This window comes from Protomyctophum parallelum (genome assembly GCF_964188405.1).
Source record: "Protomyctophum parallelum genome assembly, chromosome: 13".
NCBI classification, from domain to species: Eukaryota; Metazoa; Chordata; class Actinopteri; order Myctophiformes; family Myctophidae; genus Protomyctophum; species Protomyctophum parallelum.
Genome location: NC_139708.1, coordinates 17,005,630 through 17,027,724, shown reverse-complemented (window position 1 = coordinate 17,027,724; position 22,095 = coordinate 17,005,630). Strand labels below are relative to the sequence as shown.

The following is a 22,095-nucleotide window of genomic DNA, read 5'->3' as shown; positions in this document are numbered from 1 at the left end:
AGTGTCCCCGCCTCCAGCATGGGAAAGTAACCAATCAACGTTCACGTACATTTTCTCATCAGAATGCGTCACCATAGCGGGAAACCATGTGCATGCTTGACAAGGTGATAATGAAACGAACAAATCTTTGTGGCAAGTTTTGGTTACTGTTTTATTTTTTATTTTTTTATGTATATTTGATAAACATAATAAACACAAGCCCCTAACAACTTAAACTATCTCCATTTATCTGACAAATTAGTCTAGACTAGAGCTGAAAGGGTGTGTGTGTGTGTCATTTTTCGTCATCTAGCTCCGCTCCCTCTATTTTGGAACCTAAAAAGGTAATATTACCGAATTATAATATTTCAGATGTGTAGAATATAAACTTTAAATTATGTTTTTACCGTACACCACACAATCTTGTTAAATGACTTGAATAAAGGGCACAAATGACTAGATTTGTCAGCTGGTACATAGTGCACACAAGGCGGGTTAAAGCTCCTGATAGGATGTTGCTACGATACACGGAGGATTGACTATGGGATTGACAGCCCGCTGGGTTTCCGGTCCTTGCTGCTGCACGGAAAACCTGCTAGTCACACAGGGAGCCACAATGGCGTTTGTAGTCTCCTTCAGACAGGGCCGTGGATGTTCTACTTAAATCCACTAGCATCGCCCTAAATACAGGCCTGGTTGATTCCCAGAGCCATTGATAATAAACTGGAACATTTATTGCACACGAGTATACTATAATTTCTGATCAACATTGAGTTTATAGTAGATAAAATTGACATTAAAGGGAACATGTAAACAGTACCAACCGGGTCAAGTTTTCATTTTGTTCGAGAAACAAGAGCTGCTTTCAATGACGGCCTTTGCTTGTTTCTGAACTCTAAAACCGTATTTCAATGGAATAAATACACCTTTACAAAACTTGGCACCGGACAACGACAGCTTTTACTAAGGGGACCTTTTCTTTTCTTTTTACGAGTCCGCACGCTAGCTTCTCAACATTAGCTAGCAGGCTAGCTAGATAGAAACGGAGACGAGAGACCACAATGCTCCGGTGTTCTGTGTGGATCTATTTCATTTACTAACTCAAAGCAGAGTTTTTAGTACGGGTCGGTGCAACAAGCGTGGCGTTTTTTGTTTCTACATTGGCAAACTATGTTGGCGACGTCAATGGAATGGATTGACAAGGACTGAACGTGAGCGGCCTGGTGGTCTTGTTTGTTTTTCCCGTCCCTTGTATGCTTGTTTGTACACTTGCATTTTGGAAATACTGTTCTCTCGTGAATGAATTGCCTGGGTTATCGAGCCTCGTTTGCAGGAGAGGTACCGTCGCCGACGTGAGGAATGCCTGGGTCGGACCGACATCATGGGACCAAGAGGAAGCTGGTATCTAGCATTAGCCCTGCTGCTGCACAGGCGAGTGGCAACAACAGCGGTGGGCAACAACAGACCCAGGTCCCGCCTCATTCCTCCGCAGGGAACTTGACGAATAAAGACGGTAAGATTCAATCAAAGCCGCCTATGTCTTCGTTGTCCTCTGCAAGACGCAAACGCCATAAATCAAGCAAACATGGTCGTGTTGAGCCTTCGACCGCACAGGGCCCTGAAGTTTCTACCCTCGCCGAGACGGCGGCGCCTCCTGCCGGCAACATGGTGAAGCCTCTTGTGGAGTACGATGATATAAGCTCAGACTCGGACACTTTTTCGGACCCACCTTCTTCAAAACCATCGAAGAGTGTGGCCAACGAACGATTAGAACCCCCCGCGGAACCCCCCGCGCCCGCGGAGTTTGACAGGGTTGGTGGTGGCGCCACTGCAGGAGACGGTGAGAGCAAAGCGCATAGACACACTCGCAAAAAGCCCAAGGACCCCAGCAAAGTTAGGGACCCCAGCAAAGTTAGGGACCCCAGCAAAGTTAGAGACCCCAGCAAAGTTAGGGACCCCAGCAAAATTAGAGACCCCAGCAAAGTTAGGGACCCCAGCAAGGTTAGGGACCCCAGCAAGGTTAGGGACCCCAGCAAGGTTAGGGACCCCAGCAAAGTTAGGGACCCCAGCAAAGTTGTGGACCCCAGCAAAGTTAGAGACCCTGGGGATGTGGATCAGGGGCTCAATAAAAAAAGTAGTAGGGACCGTGAGAAAGAGGACTCTGTAAAGAACAAGAACAGAGTTGCCCCTGTTGCTGCTGTGGCATCGTCAGCCACCAGCTCCACATCTCGGCGCCACGATCATCAGTCAGAGGACTCCTTGTCAAAGCGTGGGGAGGTAATGCCCACTTCCCAACAACAACAACAACAACCTGCTGCTAGTGTTGGTAGCGCCACTTCTTCCACTTCGTCATCTCGCAGCAAAGAGAGCAGTCGCTCAGGGAAGACTCGCAAGGAGAAACAGCGGAGAGAAGCCCATGGGGAAGGCACCAGCCGCACATCATCTTCCCAGAGGTCACGTACAGACAGGAGTCACCGAAAGTCTTCAAAGAGTCACAAGTCGAGTCCCAAAGTCAAGCCATCATCATCAAGCAGGGGCAGTGAACGTCGTAAAGGTACAAGTTCTGCTCTGTCCCCCAGCCCGAGAAGGAGGGCTGGCAGTGACAGCCCACCGAGCGGTGGGTATGCTCAACAGGCGGATGACAGCTACCACAGGCGCAGGAGCCCCAGCCCCTACCGGGAGATGTCTCGCCGTAGCAGGCAGAGGTCAGAAAGCCCCTATGGCAGCAGACACAGGTCATCCAGCTATGAGAGGGACAGTAGTCCTGTTTACTCAAGAAGACGCTCCATTAGCCCCTACGGTAACCGCAGGTCCTCCAGCACAAGCCCCATGTCCCGGTGAGTATCACAGTTCACATGACACCATACGGTACCCCACTGCACTCACAAGTATTCTGTATCAAAGTGAGTTATGCTGCATGGAGACACAAACACGAGGAGCTAGTTATTAAACAAGAATTAATTTACATTAGGAAGGGGAATCCTATCCTATTGGTTATGTATCCATATTCATAGATTTGTGGAATATGTTTCCTGATCCAAGACCTGAGTCATGTTACTTAACCATCCTGGATCAGTTTACTCTTAACATTTTATTTTGTTTTACTATGTCACTTAACCATCCTAGATCAGTTTACTCTTAACATTTTATTTAGTTTTACTATAAAACTGTACATAAACAATATTCAGTATAGACCAGTATCTCTTACTGCAGCTCCTGGTTGTAGCTGTAGTGTGTATGCTGTGATCGTAGGAAGGTTCTTAAGTCAGACAAGCACCTAGTTGTCAATGATGACTGCACTGTTTGCATTCAGATGGTGATAAAGATGATGTAAAATTAGTCAAACTAAGCCACTAGTTTCAATACTATCCCACCAAGGCAAATCTCACGTTTACTCAAATCTGAGGCTTTTCTATTTTTAAGAAGTTGAAAAGGCTAGTTAGACCATAATAGGGTGACCTAGGCTCCCAGTCCCAACTCACTGTAGTTGTAGTGTATAGGGATTTGAGCTAACTTTTGGATTCAAGAGTTTTACTTTTTTTGTATTATGTTGTTCCTTGTTTACCGTTGGCTTTGGGCCTATGCAATCTATGAAAATTTGTCTAATGCTAGAATAGATGACAACCACCAACCTCTAAATATATAATTAGGTTTTAAACTTACAATTCAGTCTACTCTTCCATTGACTGTATGTTCTGAAAAGTTTTTCTCTAAATAGTCGATCTATTTATTTTTGTTCAACTAGACGTTCTGGGCGCTCCAGGAGTCGCAGCCCTCTGCTGTATTCCCGTCGGTCCTCATCACGCTCTCGCAACAAGAAGCACTCATCTGGAGGAACTGGAGGTGGGACTTACAGCAACCGGGCAGCTAGCCGCTCCCCTACCACGTCACGTCTGCCATTGAATTCTAGCTTGGGGGCGGAGCTTAGCCGGCGGAAGAAGGAACGTCAGGCTGCTGTGGCAGCTGCCCATGGCAATGCCACTTCTACCCCTCTTCCTTCGACACGGGGTAAGACCACAGGTCCCTCCCCGCGGGCCACTAAAGCTGAAACGATACACCCAGAGAAAGACTCTGCAGCAGCGGGTGAAGCGCAGCCTGTGGCCAATGCGCAGCCTGTGGCCAATGTGCAGCCTGTGGCCTCTGAGCAGCCTGTGTCCTCTGTGCCGCCTGTGGCCTCTACGCAGCCTGTGGCCTCTTCGCAGCCGGTGGCCTCTTCGCAGCCTGTGGCCTCTGCGCCTCTGCTCCAGGACAATCCAACCGATGAAGACCAGGGCACTGCACCTCCACCTCCATCATCTGCATCTCCTGCACCTCCTCTGCACCAGCCCTCTCCCCCCATGCCGCCTGCCCCAGTCACTCAGGCCCCGCCACCACCGCCGCCGCCGCCACCACCGCCTCCTCCATCAGAAACCACTCTCCAACCCCTCACAGCTGTCTCCCAGCCCATCTCCCAGCCCAAATCCCCACCTGCACTTCCCGCACGCAGCCCTGTCCGGCAGACCCCTCTCCTCAAGACCTCCACGCTGCCCCCACTCCCTTTGCCACCCATGCTGCTGGGAGACTCTCAGGACAGGTGAGAGACCAGATAACGTGTATATCCACACACATACACACACACAACCACTCCTGTTCTTATTTCTGAAGATATTGTCTCTGTCTCAGTCCAAAGAGGTCAACCCCTCCCCAAAGGCCGCACAGGAAGGAGAAGGAAGCACGCAGTCGGCCGTCGCTGATCGACCTGCCCCTACCCCCCACCCTACCTGGAGGTGATGACTCACCTCCGCAGTCCCCCCCTCTCCGCCAGGCTCCTCCGCTACCCCAGACTGCCCTTAAAAAGAGACCAAAGTAAGTTTCTAGTGCTTTCTTGGCTCATTACCCAATTCCTTGGTAAGATTTTCTTATTGTTTTTTGTGTGTCTTTGACTCTTTCCCAGGTTTTGCTGCCCACGCTATGGTGAGCGCAAACAGACCCAGAGCGACTGGGGAAAACGCTGTGTAGATAAATTTGATATTATTGGTATCATAGGAGAAGGAACCTATGGGCAGGTGTACAAAGCAAAGGATAAAGACACTGGTAAGATGGGATGAACTCTTTACTGCCAATTGGTGTTTTGCATACTCTTGAGCAGATTGACAAATTAAATGTCTATTGGATTGCTTTGAGATTTTCTGAATGCTCTGTTCACTCCCAGGTGAGTTGGTGGCTCTGAAGAAGGTGCGCTTGGACAATGAGAAAGAGGGCTTCCCCATCACGGCCATCAGAGAGATTAAAATCCTGCGACAGCTCAACCACCGCAGTGTGGTCAACATGAAGGAGATTGTCACTGACAAACAGGATGCACTTGACTTCAAAAAAGACAAAGGTAATCAGTGTTTTCCCTAGGATGAAGTTGTAACAGCAGCACTAATAATCATAATAATAAATTATATTTATAAAGCACTTTACATTCCGACGAACGAGTGCTACAGGGTTAAAACAAAAAACATGGCAAAAAAAAAGAAAAACGGCATAAGCATCAATCAATTTCACAGGACCCAGTTCGGCTAAACTAAAAGGGACAAGTTAAAACTAAGTAAGAGAAAGAAACAGTAACAGAATGCTTTGTTAAAAAGGTAGGTTTTTGTCCATTTTTAATAATAATCTTTGAGGGCCACACAATGCGGAGGCTTCTTTTTGTATGCAAGATCCAGTGCCAAATAGATGAGGGAGATTTTACCCTGAAACCCACCGCTTTTCACCCCCAAAACTGTCATAAAACTCTTTAGAAGCGTTAATATTCTAACCGAGATGCATGATGAAGTCAGGAATTTGGAAAGAACATCGACGTTATGATCAATCTGTGCGGAGGCAGCGTAGATTCCGAGTAAATAAGGAAGTTTGTTGTCCGGGACGGGCTGAGCAAGGCGTTGCCTAGCAACGGCCGCTGTCGAAAAAATGATTTTAGCGATCCCGTTTTATATCGATAAAGACCTTAAGAGTTAAGACGTGTGTGGGCATGTGGCAAGTGTTAAGATGGGCCTTCAAATGTTTTATTTAACTGATATTTCCTTGCACATTCCAACCAAATAATTGTAATTTTGTAATTGCATAAAGCGTAAGTTATACCCTGTGTGCAAAAGTATTGCTTCTTTACGAAACGTATGCATATTGATGCAATGATGACTTGCAAATCTATTCTTTTTGGGAGGCAATGCAGTCAGCCGTCTATGTAATGGAGAGGACTTTTTTGTTATCTAAAGCAAATAATAATCCTATTGATCAACATTGGTTTGCTTCAATGTTGACTACTTGATTTAATGCAGCGAGATGATCCGGTAAGAGCAAGGTTAATTGACCTGAATATGATGTAGTACAATGTTCTGGAAATGGATGGACCTCGAGCTGACCCATAGACCTCAGTTTGTTAAAACTGAATATTTACACAATATTCAAACATTCACAAAACCAACTTGCAGTTGATTTGGATTATTTTTGTGCTCGGAGGTAACGGGAACAAGAAAAATGCAGAATAACATTAATGTGCGTTAGCACTTTTGTATCCAAATTGCTTTACAATTTGCATTAGATTCACCCACCATTTACACACTGATGTTTGATCGGACGATACGATCACAGATATGATTATGTGGGAGGGCAATATTTCTATTTAAATTTGTTCATTTACTGTGTAGTCAAGTTGACTCAAGTCTTTCCAAAGAAATGTCATTGTTCCATATATACAACACAATTTAGTTTAAGAAGGTGCAATTGAGGCTATGTTCCATATATATAGAGAAAATTTTGTTTAGAAAGGTACAAAAATTGATCATGATGGTGCAAGAGGAGGGCGACCGTAAAAGTCTTGATTGACTCATCGATCAGAATGACACAATCTCATATTTTCATTAAATATCGGCCGATGCTGATCGATCGATGCAAGACACCAACCTGCTCATCAGGATCTAACCAGGAACCATGGTTCCCAAGCGGCAGCTTTCGCTCCTGATCTACTGCCACCCTGTGCTCCTATATCATTATAATATGGCAGAAATACTATGAATGTGTTGGAAATGTTTAAGCAGTATATTGTGTGTGTGATGGCAATCTGTCCATTGGCTGTAATTGTTCTGATCCTTACAAGTGTACTTTGTGTGTTGGAATAATGTTTCTCACAAATCTTCCAAAACGGACACTTTCCTCTCATTTCAGGTGCATTCTATCTTGTATTTGAGTATATGGACCATGATTTGATGGGCCTGCTTGAGTCTGGTCTGGTCCAGTTCTCTCAAGAACACATCCGTAGCTTCATGCGCCAGCTGATGGAAGGCCTGGACTACTGTCACAAGAAAAACTTCTTGCACAGAGACATCAAATGTTCCAACATACTACTCAACAACAGGTAATGGCTGAAACATAGCGTACTATCAGTGAACACATCTGCAAGACCCCCTTCGCAAATACAATTACGCAATATAATTGTATGTGTTGGTATAGCATGTGTCTCTCGCCAACTTCACATGGCATGTCATGGGCTATTGGTTGACTTATTAATAGGGCTGTGTATTGCAAGAATCTGGAGGTGCCATACCATATGTCAAAAACTGTATATTGCGATATTGTATGCAAGGCAAATTGCATTTTTTTAAGTGTCTGCTCTGTCATAGCCATTAGCCATATATGCATGCAATCTGCTCTGTAGTAGGCTATTCAGGCAACTGAGTGAAGCCTTCATTATCCACAGCCATGTCATTTTAAATGGTATCTATACCTATTTCCATAGTTATTTTATAGATCTGTCAGGTATTATTAGCTTGTTGGCATCTCAGACTATTCAAATGCCTTTTTAATGGTGCAAAGTACTCTTTGCTAGGTACTCTAACTCTGCACCTACAGCAACACTCTTCAATTAATGATGACTTCACCCTGGTCTGTGTCTCAGATGGGGCTGTGGACAGTTTAGAAACCTGCCTACCAGGGACATCGATGGGGAATCCAAGCGAATAGAAACTGCTGACATTTTGCATGCTATAACGGAAGCCATTGTTCTCTAACTTCTCGTGTTATAAAAATGTAATTCTGACTAACGATGTCACTGCTAGGTGGGTTTCTGAAATGTCCATAGCCCTCCTACGAGACACAGAGTAGGAAAAATAGTACTGTTTTTATCAGGAGCATTAATGAGGACACATTTTTGAAGATGGGGGAAGTCGTCCTCTGGACACTGACCAGAAAGAATAAAATGTATTATATTTGCGTTTTTATGCAAGAAGAGGATTTCTACTCTGGTTATAGTGGAAATACCAAGAGTCTAATTGTTAATGTCTTGAATTGTATTTTGTTGGTGGCATAGATGAGATGTCTCCATGGTTCATTATATTACTATTATCTTATTAGTCAGTGTTGACACAGCATGGCCTCCCATGCCGAGTATGCTCCATACCATAAGACTGACTCCTTATCTCTCAGGTGTTCGTTCTCACTACTTTGTTTTCTTTGTGCAGTGGTCAGATCAAACTGGCTGACTTCGGTTTGGCCCGGCTCTACAGTTCAGAGGAGAGGTAAGAAAACAATTTGTCGTAAACATATTTAAATGACTTCTGCGTTTATCCTGTAAGGAGAGAGACGATACCATAAATTGAATCCAGTGTGTGGTTTAATATGGCGCTGTGATGGATGACTTAATTAAAATATAGTGCTGTCAGTTTTACTCTATCATGCCAATTTCAATGATTTATTATTTCTAATATTCAACATCCATGGGCACAAATGCTATAATAACGGGCTAAACAAAAGAAAGTGAAAACAACTATTAGTTGAGGGCTTTACCCACTTTTTCAAGTGCACTTTATGGGTGTAAAGGGAAGAGTCTTGCTTGCTGCTCTGAACCAACGTGATGTCACAGTCTCTGTGTGACCTGATGCAGGCTGAGTGTGCACAACAGACGCATTGGGTGGCGACGGCATTCATGTTAACTTGCTGTGTGCAGTGCATCCACTCAAACTTTCTTGTTTTGTTTTCACATCGGTAGGTCAGGAAACAAGTTAATTAGATTTGTTTCTCAGTACATTTCTTGAGGAAAAATAAACCATTTGAATGGCAATTTTAACATTCAAAGATTATATATTCTTCATATTCTACTCCCAAATTTAGTTCTGACAGCACTAATTCAATCCCATCTTTCGCACTGCAAGTTTTCATCTTCCCCTTTTCAAAGTCTGTCCACTAGATGGTGCTCAACAGTGTTAAACCAAACCTCCGAGCCCAATGGCATAGATAGAATGATAACTGAAGTGTTTATGTTTAGGCACTGGGTGGCATTAATGTTCCACCATTACAACTTGCAGAATCTCATTGTATTCCATCTCTTCTTGCCTCTAGTCGGCCGTACACTAATAAAGTAATCACGTTATGGTATCGTCCCCCTGAGCTCCTCCTGGGAGAGGAGAGGTACTCTCCAGCCATTGACGTATGGAGCTGTGGGTAAGCGTGACCACCACCACACATTGATGGAACCGCATCTGTGGATTGACTCAATTTTACCTTATTTGTTTTATAATCTCTGGCTTTTTTCTTTTTTTTTCATAATTCATTGTCACATCTTTAATACAGAATTGATGATTGATTGTTTGGTTTGCAACAGTCTAGCTGTGTGGTTGCTAATATATCTAAATGTGTCCATTGTTGTCTTTGCCCAGCTGTATTCTGGGAGAGCTTTTTACCAAGAAGCCCATCTTCCAGGCCAACCAGGAACTACTGCAGCTTGAACTCATCAGGTATGCCAACTGCGGCCAAGACAAAACAGACAACAAATGTATTTGTCTATCAGCAACAGTGGCTGATAAATGTGAAGATCCCAATAGCTATGCGTCGTGCCTCAGTCACCATGCCTCACCACGCCTCTCAGCCATTATAAAATACAAGGTAAACGCTAAACTGAGACATCTTGTGGCTTATTGCTTTATTAGAGTTGAACAAACTAGCAATAGAATTCCTGCTTCTGGACATATTCGGAAGCATCTTCCATAAAACGCTAAAAATGGAATGCAAGCTCCTGTCATGCTGTTTCACCAATCCCAATGTGTGAGATTTTGTTACTTTAATCGCTGGAATTGTGATAATGATAATACTTGATTGTCCATTCACATGACAATTTATTTGGCATCGCATTCTCCAGTAATAAAAAATAAGATCAAGTCCTCTGTGAAGTATAAACAACTAGGATAGGCATGCATCATAAAAAGAATATCGAATATACGAAACGATTGGCTGTGAGGAGGATCTTTGTCACTGCATGTACTTCTATGGGCTGCGGCAGCGCCTGTGAGGAGGGAATGTTGAACAGGAGGAATAGGACATAGGCCATGTTGGTGTTGTGTCAGACCATAATCAATAAGTAAGTCCTATATATATATATATATATATATATATGCATGCATATGGGTCGTGGGCGGGTGGATATCCTATTGTACAATGCAGATATGTAGCACATATTTCTGTGTCATCTCGAACACAGCATCCTAATGTAAGCATGATTATCCCATGGATTAACTATTTTAAATGCTAGTGCAGGAGCGTACTAAGGGCAGATTCATGACGAGTACGCATGAATCGTACTCGGGCAACCTCTTCCATGCGTACTGGGGTACGGATCACCTTTCCGTACTCTGGTATGGTATGCTAATCACAACAATGGCAAGTGGACCTGGCTAGTCTGAATCTGTCATAACTAAGCCATCTTAACAAATGGGATACAGGACTAATGGGATAATATTTCTATGGATGTATTTTTAGACCAGATTAACCATTTAGGTCTTTTGAGGGGCCCCCTACCTTGAGGCACTGGGTAGTCTGTTCCACTATTCCCCCAACTACGATTTCCCAGATTAGGAAATAAATGATCTGACATCAGCATGGCTGGTTAACTGGATGAGAGATTGGTTGATGAGTCAACCAACATTTGGCAGCTGATCTCACTAGCATTACTTTACCACCCTTAGACCCTCAAATTATAATATGCTATCCTACTAGTAGAAGTAAGCATCCCATTAATGATGTCCACAAGTTTGATTTCTGCTGGAGTCATACAACCTGTTGATCCTCAAGTCACTGTGCCATACCTACCTGCTAACTCGTAACTCGCTCACTTACTCAGGAGCGTCCACTCAATCCCCAAAATGTAAATGTGGCTGCACTCAGGTCAAGTCAACTTTTACACCGCTCTTGATGTTTTATTTTAATTTTATGAAGATCACTGTGTGGCTCAGATGTTTTGTGTTTCCTTAAGTGAGAAAAAAAGGTCAACAATGCATATTGTTTCCATACATAGAACTGTTTAATAAACTGCTTTTAGTCACCCTGCCCCATGACTGAGACCCCCCTTCCCAACTCTCCCATTTTCTCTTTCTTGGTTTTTTGTTCTACTCATTTACTTTTTTGTTTCTAATGTTAATGGTGTCAACTTAATTTGTCATTGTATACTGTACATACTATATTCACATGACTATTATCAGCTACATTGTTAGCAGAGGTGCAATTGTAAACGTGCTTAACCCATTTTGGGCGGGAAACCCTTTTGGTGTTCGCGTCATGTTATGCTTTAGCTATTGAAAAATAGCATATCTACAAGCTCATAGCGCGCCACCGCTTGTAGGTCTGCTATTTTTGAGAAATCGAAGAACGACTGACATTTTCAAAATGGGTTGCATGCATTGTATTCATGAAAAATGTGTAGATTTGTTGTCACTCTTCCTTGTTCTGCTCTGTCCGTTCCTTCCCAGTCGCCTGTGTGGGAGCCCCTGTCCTGCAGCCTGGCCCGATGTCATTAAGCTACCCTACTTCAACACCATGAAGCCCAAGAAGCAGTACAGGCGACGACTACGGGAGGAGTTTGCCTTGTATGTCAGGCTTAAAGACTTAATAAACCCCATACGTTGTTAAGCGGAGTGCGATTAAAAAAAAAAAAAAAAAAAAAAAAGTATCTCTGGCTCCATACTAGTGGCCTTTCTGTTTTCGCTCTGCATTAAATATCTTCATTCAATCTCAAACAAGACGACTTGTGAGCTTGTCGATCTGCTATTTTCTGCGACGGATTTCCCTTCAGTCAGCCCTACACCATTTAATTTTCGCGGGTGCTCAGATCGGTGAAGCAATAGGATCCACCAGCCGTGTTCTCGCCGGCACCCGCCCCTCTAGACCAGAAACCGTACAGGCTGGGCCAGGCTAGTCCTACACTGTAGCTGTTATCAAACTTGTGTCTGGCTGTTGTTGTTGAAAACCCCTCTCTCCCTCTCAATCACAGTCTGCCTAGTCAGGCTTTGGACTTGCTGGACCGTATGCTGACCCTTGACCCAGCTCGGCGCTGCACATCGGAACAGGCTCTGAACAGTGAATTTCTTTTTGATATTGAGCCCAGCCAGATGCCCCCGCCAGAGTGAGTTTCCTCTCTCCTTATCACAATATTATCTACTAAATTAGAGTAGATGACAACGTAAGTCTGGATGGAATGCTTATCTATTGCAATGTTCTAGTAACTACAACACTGCAATAGATATTAGATAACTATTCCTTCCCGTTTATTTCCATCCTCTGCTGTTCATCATTTTGGTTTCCGTCGATCCTGCCATTCATGCATTGCTTTCTTTCTCTGTGCCTCTGCCATGTGTTGGTCTCAGTCTCCCACACCACCAGGACTGCCACGAGCTGTGGAGTAAGAAGAGAAGGCGCGCGCGTCAGAGCGGGCTGCCTGAGGATGTGCCTGTGCCTGTGCCCAAAGTGCCCCGTAAGACCCCGACAGGGCCCTCTAGTGGAGAGAACAGTCGGCCCCAGGCCAGCCCTGCTAGTGCCCCACCCCCACCACCTGGAAGACCACCCCCCACAGCAATATCAGCCAATTTCCTGAGTGAGTTACATTTAGTAGTCACCAAGTAAAACCCAAAGCATTATAAAATGGCTACCAGCAAATTGAATTGATCAGTAAAAATGATTTTTTCCCCCTCTTATTAGTCAAATATGTGTCAAATATGTGTGTTAATGTGTTCAGACCTGGGAGCGGTAGCGGAGCAGTTGAATCGGACAGAGATGGCTGTGCTTCTGAACCTGCTCCAGGGGCATTCAGACCTCAGTCAGGTGGCCCAGCTCCTCAACATCTCCAATCCAGAGAGTCTCAGCCAGACCCTGTCCGCGCTCAACGAGGCTTCCCACCACCAGGGGGCTCCAGACGACCAACAGGCCCATCAGCCTACCAGGTCTCAGCCCCCTGAACCACCGCCTGAACCCCAGGAGCCGTCCCCGGTGGCCGGAGAGTCGGTGCTCAGCCAGGAGGAGCAGGCCAACCTGCTGGCCATCATTTTGAGCAATATGATGCAGCCGCAGGCCGAGGGTGCAGAGCAAACCGATGAGAGCAATGGTGTCCAGTCAGAGGAGGCGGTAACGCGCAGTTCAGCCGCCTCCACTGCCGACCGCAAGGGCAAGTCTGGGTTTAAGCTCTAGGGGTAAAACAGGAGGCACCAGGGTCAGGTGGAAATCACTGGTGGGGACTGTATCTGTGTGCAGGTCGGGGCAGAGGACAAGTCGCATTCTCTCAATTATTTTGTAAACAAAGGTTCCTTTAGGCCATACAGATTTTTGACAGGTATTGGTATATATCTGCTATAAACAAATATAAGCATAGGCTCGACTATAAATGTCCAGAGATTTTCTTTTAAAAGAAAAGAAGGAAATTTATCAGCTAATGTGGCATTGGCAAAAAAGGTGTCGTGAACTACCTTGTGAATTTAAAGGATTAACCGACAACATGAAATGTTTATGATTGCTACGTTCCTTCGGCGGATAATCTGTCCACTTATCACACTACTCCCTCTCGTTACCCCCCACCCACCCACCAACCCACGCAATGGACGGCAGTGGCTCAGGAGGTAGAGCGTCCGTCGTGGATACGGCTCCCCCTGGCTGCGTGTCAAAGTGTCCTCATGAAAGGCACTGAACTTCTAACTGCTTTCGATGAGCAGGTGCACCATTTACACACACACACAACGGTCTCTTTTTTTTACCCTTGCATAATACTACAATCGTAAAGCTGGCAAGTCGAAATGTCTTGACTAGTGTTTACGTGACCCGTGCCACCTAGAAAGGGCTCTGTGCACATGGACATCTTCCCACTAGTGTGACAAATAAACCAAGGGTGTAGTTAACTCGTTTTCTTTAGGACGATCATGGTTCACACTGTACTCTTCCCTCCACCTTTGCCTTCTTCTTGTTTTCTTTCTCACAGTCTTGTTGCTTGTATCTTTCCCATTCCCACACGTGTGTTTAATTCCTCACTTCATTTCATTAAAACCGGTGTCATGAATTCTTTTTGCAGGAAACGATGTTGCTTTAAAACAGTCTGTGATGTCGGCAATTATTTTTTTGAAGAAAGTCTAATAAATTATAAAGTGCAAAATAAATGTTTTGAATCTTTAGACTTTACCTGCATGTGTTTCTTTTAGCTTTGGTTTGTCACACCTTTTCTTTTCTTTTATTTTGACTGTTCACATGGAATCAGATATTGTATGAAAACACACCAGTTCTATCGGTAGGCAGAATAAAAACTATTTGACACCAACAATCCTGTTTCCTTGGAAACGCTCTCCAAGGGTTTATAGCTGAGTAGCCACGATAAATGACTTAAGTGTCTCATAGCTTTGTTGCATTACCGTAAAACGGGGAGACATCAAATATACCTATAAAATCTACAAAATGTCCCCATACACAAGTCACCCGTTCTGTCCATGTAGTTAAACTTGCCCCTCAGAGTTCCTCACCCAGTGTGGACGTGATGTTCTGCTAAACTACGTCTGCATTTATTCTTTGCACTCTTGAATGACTGGCTGGTCATGGACAGTAAGTCGCCGTTAAATGAGTGAAGTACTTAGTAAGTAGAAACAGGTAGTATACATACCTTGTTACTGTACATCTCACCTTGTTACTGTACATCTCTAGGTCCATGAGTTAGGGTGATTTTGTTGCACAACAAAGCAAAAATTAAATGTTAAAGGTTTACAGCATTGATTTCATCATGACATGAACAAAGCAAAATAATGATTTATAGTTAACATTAAACTAGAGGAACTAATGGCACATCCTATGATTTGCATCTAGGATTAATTAATTTGGTCTGTTACCTTGTAGAATGTTAGTTAACTATACCATATTAAGTTTTGTGTCCATTATGTTACTATTTTAAATGACATTTCATGCAAGATGAGCCATAAAAGACGAGGCGGATAATGTAACTAGTTTTGTTTTGGAGGATGGCAACAATATTAGGGGCCATATTGAATTTCTCATCACTGCTCAATCACAGTTTCTTTCCCCCCTCTGTTCCTATTCAGGTGGCGTAATATTAAAAAGGAAAAAGGCAGTTGTGACTGATCTGGCCCCTTCAGCTAGAGATCATCGTCCTCCGTCTCCGCCCGGACCTCCACCATCAGCTCTCTTACGTGGGAAAAAACGGCAAGTCGGCTCCTCTGCGGCCCAGCCTGGCCAGGACATCAGCCCCTCTGTGGCAGCCGCCTTGCTTCAGCTCATCTCCCAAAAGGACTCTGAAGCTGGGGCGCCCCGACGTGGCAAGAAGCCCTCCCCAGCTGTGGACGCCCCTGCTCGGGCACAGCCGCCACGACCCTGGGTGGCAGACTCTCCCCCTAAACCCTCCACTGCAGCTGAGGCCCCAGCAGGACTGGTGACTTCTACCGCTGCTACTGCAGTGCAGTTCCCCAAGGACCAGGACCTCCGCTTCTCCCAAGGAGCCGCCCGCTGATTCTTGGTTCCCTGAGGAAGAGATCTGGGCAGCACAAGACGCAACACACTAGCAGCACTCGCCTAAAGAGAAAGGTTGAAGAAGTTGGGGGGAAAAGAGGGACACCTGTGACCTGACCAATTGTGACTCAAAGGGCCATCTCCAGGTGAATGTAGGTTTTGAATGTTGAATAAAAGTATTTTGCAATGGACAATGAGGATCAGTGACTGAAGAAAATGTGTCTTCAGAAGAGTGTTGAATGACTCCCTGTCCCTCCTAACGATCTGGCTGGATAATTGTCTCCAAATGAGTGGCACACATGAATTGGGATCAGCTCTGATTTAGTTTAATTCATTTCCATTCCAAATCAAATGATTGTGTCCTGCAGGGCCCACTGATGATTAGGCAATCATGTGATACTGGTAATTGGTTCAGTTAGAGCAGTGTAACAGTGCAATTTAAATGACATGAAGGCACTGGCAGGGCATGTGCACATAAGAGGTTTTGAACGCCCTGGTATAAAACACTGGATCACAGAAATAATTTTCTGTTGAAGTTTAGATATGCTGGCTAGATCCCTGATATTCAACCTTGTGCCTCCTTTTGTGGCTTTAGCGACCCCTGAATGATCTTGGCCTCGATGGGAAATATTGAACAACTTCACTCCTCTGGGTGGCACAAACGTAAGTGAAACGTGTACATCAGGCCTGTTATTTTCCTTGTCTTGACCTAGTGGCTCCGTTATAAATTTTAAGCTGTCATCGCAACCATTTTTGTTTTGCTAAAAATGTGTTGTATGTCTTGAGAGCGACATACAATGATGAAGGCCTCTGTCTTGCTCGCAGACATTTGACGTATATCTGTTGTGGGAATTGCACCAGGGAGCCTTTAAGCTACATTTACCTTAGCCACTGTCTCTTGAAACACAATGTATGCTGGGACAAACCGTTATTTCTTCCTTTCATTGCTAGATAACCGTCTGTGTTGTACTAAATCCGAACCTGTTGCCCTTGTGCTCCCAGCTTTCTCAAACAAGGATATACAGTAAACCACTGTTGCTCACAGTACTCTACTAGCCACAGCTTTAAGCTACATGCCGCACACACAACGTCTAAAGTTTTTCCTGGTGGTCTCTTCTGATATGTCTGCCTTTTGCCTCCCTGCCAGTCTGTGCTTCAAAAGCCTTTTGTGTTATTTTCTACTTTAAAGACAAAGAGAAGACACATAAAATGAATATATGTCCCACGGTTCCATTTTCATTTCGTTTTTTGGGTTTTGCTTGGATAAGGAGGCGAAACGTGCTAAAGTTTCGTGTGTCGACAAAAGATATTTTGTAATATGTGTTTTCTTGTTTCCGTTTATTAAAGGAAGTCATGTGACCAGTAATCTGTGGTGTAGGTTCATTAGTTATAATGTCTCTAAATTGCCACCAGGTGGTGGACATGTCCTCAGATACCATGGCATGGGCCAATATGTCCCTCATTAATAAAAGCACACAGTCATCCCTGAACATGTCAGGCAAAAGAAATTGATAATTGTAATGTCACTTCTAGTTTGACCTGGACCAAACCCATCTACTTTAAGTTTCTCAGACCCGACCTATAGCCGGGGCGGCGTCATTGCGCAATGTTTGTATGAGTTGTACAGATAATTTCCAGGCCTAATCTTCCCATAATAAGCCCGATAGGCCTATAACTATACCTCTTGGCAATTATATGGCATTGATATGTGTGTTTTTTATTTAGTCCTTTGACTGATCCCTTATGAACCATATTGTAGATTGTTGGACCGCTACGGTTCCATTTGCTTACATTTGAAAAGACACCAAGTAAAAATTAACACAGGCTCTTACTGTGACGTTCATATTCATGTGCACATTTGTGTGTGTGTGTGCCGCGTGCGTGTGCCCACGCTGGGTTTGGCCCCATGCACCCCAGACCCATCCCTCTCTTGGCAGGCTTACAGAGCCGCTTACCCCCCTGGCCCACCAGGCAGACTGTAGCCCAGCTGAGCCCACTGTGAGAGATCCTTTTTGAGTGGAGGCAGTGTGAGGCTCACCTGCCCTCTAGCACAGACCCAGTGTGAGTCGGGACGAGAATGTCCCATTTGCTTTTGATTTTGTTACTGATTTTAAGGTCTGGGAGTTCATAACCACTGGTATTGTGTCCAACAAGTGTAATGTTTTACATCTGGCGTTATAAACTGTATTCTAGGCCTGGTAGCCTCTACCAAAAAAGTAACTGTACACTGAGATGTGAGGCACACATCGTCAAAAGACAATTCCTTGCTGTTTGCAGATACAGCATGTTCATAGAGTTTGTACTTGTACGTGTCTGTCAACTAGATCATCTATCAGCCACTATAGCCATTGAAATTATGGTACATTTTGGTGTAGCTTTTAAATGTTTCTATTTTACCAGACAAACACATCTGATGTCCTTTAAAGCAGCTAAAAGTTGCTGGTCAGTTTTTAAATATCTCCGGGAATATGGCCGGGAAGAAACCACCTAACTAATTTTCAGAAAATGACGAAAACCATATATTTTTTAAAACAATGCAATTCTGCCCCATCAAAGTTGGTATTGTGACTTTATATATTGTCAATTACTTCCATGAGATGGGGAGAGGTGGTGGAGTTAGCTGCTTTAACACAGTTTGACGGTCCAATGGAGTTAAGAGGTTTTGTCAGAAGCACTTTTTAATACTTTTCATTCGTTCAATATTGTTTTTAACAAACACACAGACGTAAAGGGTCTTCATTCTTCAATAGCATTGATTTATGAAAAATTTCATAAATAAAGTCCTCCAGACACGACGATATACAAGCCTTATATACTTATAACGCACCATACCTCCATATTTATGAACTCAAATTATTTGTGTCAGAACTTTTTATTTTATTTTTTATAGATATACAGTCAAGACCTAATCTTAAACTGAAATTTAATTGAGTCGAACAAATCCACTCCACTAAGGATACATACAGGCCCCTTTCCCACCGGTTGTTCAGTTCTTTTTGGTTTTTAGTCCATGAGCCTGAGCTCCAAAATTAGAACGTTAATTATGAATTGTATTTAGATTTTTATCACCATGAAACTTCCCCAATTGAGTACTTGCACGAAGACAATGATTTATTATATTACAAATTTTACATTTTTAAATACGCAAATGAGGCATTATGTAGGAAATTATGCAAAATAATCGAAAATATAAAAAAGCTACTACTGTGGAAGGGTTATCATGTATTAATTTACTTCTATTGAACCTATAAACAATGTAATATATGTCTAGTTTTCCCACCAAGTTTGGAGCTATGGCTCATGGACTAAGAACCAAAAAGAACTGAACCGGTTCCATTGGGAACCAACCGGTGGAAAGGGGGTCACAGTGTTATGGGTCATCCATTTAGTTCCATTTGTAGACGCTTAAATTAACAAGAACACTGAGTATCTTCTGTGTATCTGTGCCATGTTTGATTGATTGATTTATTAACAGTTTGCAGAATTACAGTACATTTCAAGTACAACTCAATACAAAAACTGGTAACTGTGAGTGGACGACACCATAAAGCATTACACTTGTTTACAATAGGGCCCACCATTTTCAATTCATCAAAACATTAAGAGATACGAATATACACAACTATATAGTCAAAACAGGAAATCATCATAGAGGAGGTAAAAATGGAAAAGGAACATACAGTGAGGGGGGAAAGGGGTGGGTGGGGGATTCAGATTTTACGGGGGCCAGTTTTAAATTGCAGCCGTCCGTAGGTGCCCTTTGAGAGCAGTTTTGAAGGAGTCAAGGGATTCGCATGTCTTAATGACTGTTGGTAGGGAGTTCCACATTTTGGTGGCATAGGAGTGAAATTAATTTAGTCCCTTGTTTGTGCCGAATCTGGCTGGTATCTTGGTGGTGTAGCGAATCTTGTGAACCAGACCCATTGCAAGATGCTGTACTCTGTCGTCAACCCTAAGCCATTCCAGCCTGTCAAAGTGGGCAGGGGTGAGGTGGGATCGGGGAGTGAGGCCAAGTAGTAGCCTGACCAGTTTGTTTTGGGAAGTCTGGAGCTTTTTTTTAATTATTTTTTAATGATTTTCTTTTGCGCCGTTCGCCTTTATTTATTTATTTTTTATAGAGGGACAGACAGTAGGCTGACAGGAAATGGGGGAGTGACATGCATTAAAGGCCGCCGGGATCGGGAGTCGAACCCGCGGCACACTGCCAGATTCGGGCTACCGGCCAAGGTGCCTGGAGCTTTGTTTTAAGGGCCTTTTAAGGGACCAGAAAGATTTGCCTCCAGGATGTAACCTCAACATGGTTTCGACCTATGAAGCAAGTCAAACGACCTAGGAATTAATGTCCAATGTCTGCTAACCTGCTAGCCTGTCAATCTGCATTGCTTTGTGTTAAAATGTAATTTGTTGCTGACAGCAGTTTCAGATGGTTGTGAGAAGATGGCCAAAGCAGGAGTCATGTAAAGGGAAGCAGATGCAAGAATGTGGCGAGGAGGACATTGATGGACAAGACAAGGAAGAGATACTAAACATGGAGAGGCAAAATAAAAGTAAGCAAGCCAAGAGCTGAATTCCAATCCTCAAAATCTCTGCCATCTCGGTGTTACAGTGAAATTGGTGACCTGCTGAAATATGTGACAATCGTGTAGACGTCGCATAACATAGTGTCTTATTAGCAGAATTCAACCTAGAGGTATTTAGGCCACGTATTTAAAGACCTTCATGTAAGTTATATGACCACTATGCTGGACTCTGGAGTGAGTGAGTGGCCGAGATTTTGGGTATTGGAATTTGGCTATACAACACATTAAATTAACGTCTCTGATTTTATATAGATGAGATGCGTACACACGCACACACCAGTGTAAGCAATGAACAGCTAGTGAAACAAGAGCTGTATATTTCTAGCCTAATAAAAGTAGTATTCTTCTAATGGCAATATATTTACACCCTGTCGCCCTCCTAGCCAAGCTGATTATACTAGAGAACATTTAAATTATGAATGCAACTTAGGTAGTGAAAGAGTTATGCCGTCTTCAGTGCAGTCTAAGCCACTCTTTGTCTCGCCTCAAACAAAATTTAATGTCAGCCATTCTGTTTATGGCTAAATGTTTTATTTATGTGATATTTCAAAACCTGATTGACTTTATTCCAGTGGTGATATATGGTTTACTGCTGTATGGGAGTACTTTATTGTTGCCATAACGCCATCTCCATTTCTTCTCAGTTTATAGTTTAGTGCGCAACTGCTGGCACACTCTGCCCTCTTCATTGTTATTCCTCTATAGCTGAACAAGCAAGCAGGGATTCTTGACAAAAGCACTTATTTTGTTTTTGCTTTGCCAGAAAACGTCTAGATTTATTACATTATTTTCCCTTTTCAATGGTCAAGGGTGTAGTCAGTAAAGCTATAGGCTAAGGTCACCTCTAAAAGGGGCGGCGGTGGCTCAGGGGTACAGTGGCTGGATGGTAACCGCAAGGTTGCCTGTTCGAACCCGGGCTCCCCCAGAGTTGGTGTCGAAGTGTCCTTGAGCAAGACACTGAACCCCAAATTGCTCCTGATGTGCCTTGCATGGTTTCCGCCACCATCGGTGTATGAATGTGTGTGTGTGTGTGTGTGTGTGTGTGTGTGTGTGTGTGTGTGAATGGGTGAATTGATGCACAATCTATGTAAAGCGCCTTGGATAAAGGCCATTTACCATTTAGAACCATAATCGCTAGGCCTTCTCTCCTGTGTCTCAACCAATACTGTTGCTATGTCAAGAATGTTGAGAAGGGAATCTCACAACTATCTTGCCTTCAATCTGAGACACACCGTTTTTATTCCTCACATTTTCCAGCACATCTGACTGACTGGGGGTGGATGTTTGCTATGTCTCCATCCATAATTATCTTATCCCTGCCGATGCTAGCTCTTTAAGAGCAGAGAGGCTGCTGAGAAGGCAGGCAGGCAGTGTGAGGGGGAGTAGGTGGGGTAGTAGTGGTGATGGTGGTGTGTGTGTGTGTGTGTGTGTGTGTGTGTGTGTGTGTGTGTGTGTGTGTGTGTGTGTGTGTGTGTGTGTGTGTGTGTGTGTGGGGGGGGGGGGGGGGTGTTGGAGGGGGCGGCCCTGCAGGACCATTTGTGCTCAAGCTCATTTGCACAGCGACACTTAATTGGCTACAACAATTAATTAATGTGTTGGAAAGTTGGCACAAAAAGTTCATTTAAGAGGGTTTTAATAAGCAATTAGAGGAAAAGCAGCGAAGAGGGGGGAATTACTGGAGAGGAAAGAGAAAAGGGGAGACTGAGTGAAAGTCTGGCCACTGTGGAGGGCAGGGCACCGTAGATGGCTGCAGAGCCCTGTC

General features: G+C 43.9%; 1 protein-coding gene across 2 annotated transcripts; it reads left to right on the top strand.

Annotated features, from left to right (window-relative positions):
- Positions 1-388: 388 nt before the first annotated feature.
- cdk12 (cyclin dependent kinase 12) lies at positions 389-17,119 on the top strand. 2 transcript variants are annotated; one of them, XR_014570148.1, is made up of 15 exons: positions 389-2,816; positions 3,725-4,552; positions 4,642-4,824; positions 4,913-5,052; positions 5,171-5,341; positions 7,168-7,357; positions 8,460-8,516; positions 9,337-9,438; positions 9,654-9,731; positions 11,736-11,852; positions 12,257-12,388; positions 12,630-12,856; positions 12,998-13,423; positions 15,330-15,899; positions 16,349-17,119. XR_014570148.1 is itself a non-coding variant. In XM_083780013.1 (14 exons), exons 1-14 carry the CDS (start codon positions 1,339-1,341, stop codon positions 15,752-15,754), a joined length of 4,554 nt encoding a protein of 1,517 aa, XP_083636139.1. In that variant the 5' UTR covers positions 389-1,338; the 3' UTR covers positions 15,755-17,119. The 2 variants fall into 2 exon arrangements, 1 of the variants encoding a protein (XP_083636139.1); XM_083780013.1 differs by having other exon boundaries at positions 15,330-17,119.
- Positions 17,120-22,095: the final 4,976 nt, after the last annotated feature.

What these genes read in the sequence shown, in the direction of transcription:
- cdk12 (XM_083780013.1), top strand. Translation starts at nt 1,339, where the DNA reads ATGCCTGGGTCGGACCGACATCATGGGACCAAGAGGAAGCTGGTATCT. An exon ending in AGCACAAGCCCCATGTCCCG is followed by an intron (nt 2,817 to 3,724) that starts GTGAGTATCACA and finishes TTGTTCAACTAG; the next exon opens with ACGTTCTGGGCGCTCCAGGA. An exon ending in CTGCAGCTTGAACTCATCAG is followed by an intron (nt 9,732 to 11,735) that starts GTATGCCAACTG and finishes GTTCCTTCCCAG; the next exon opens with TCGCCTGTGTGGGAGCCCCT.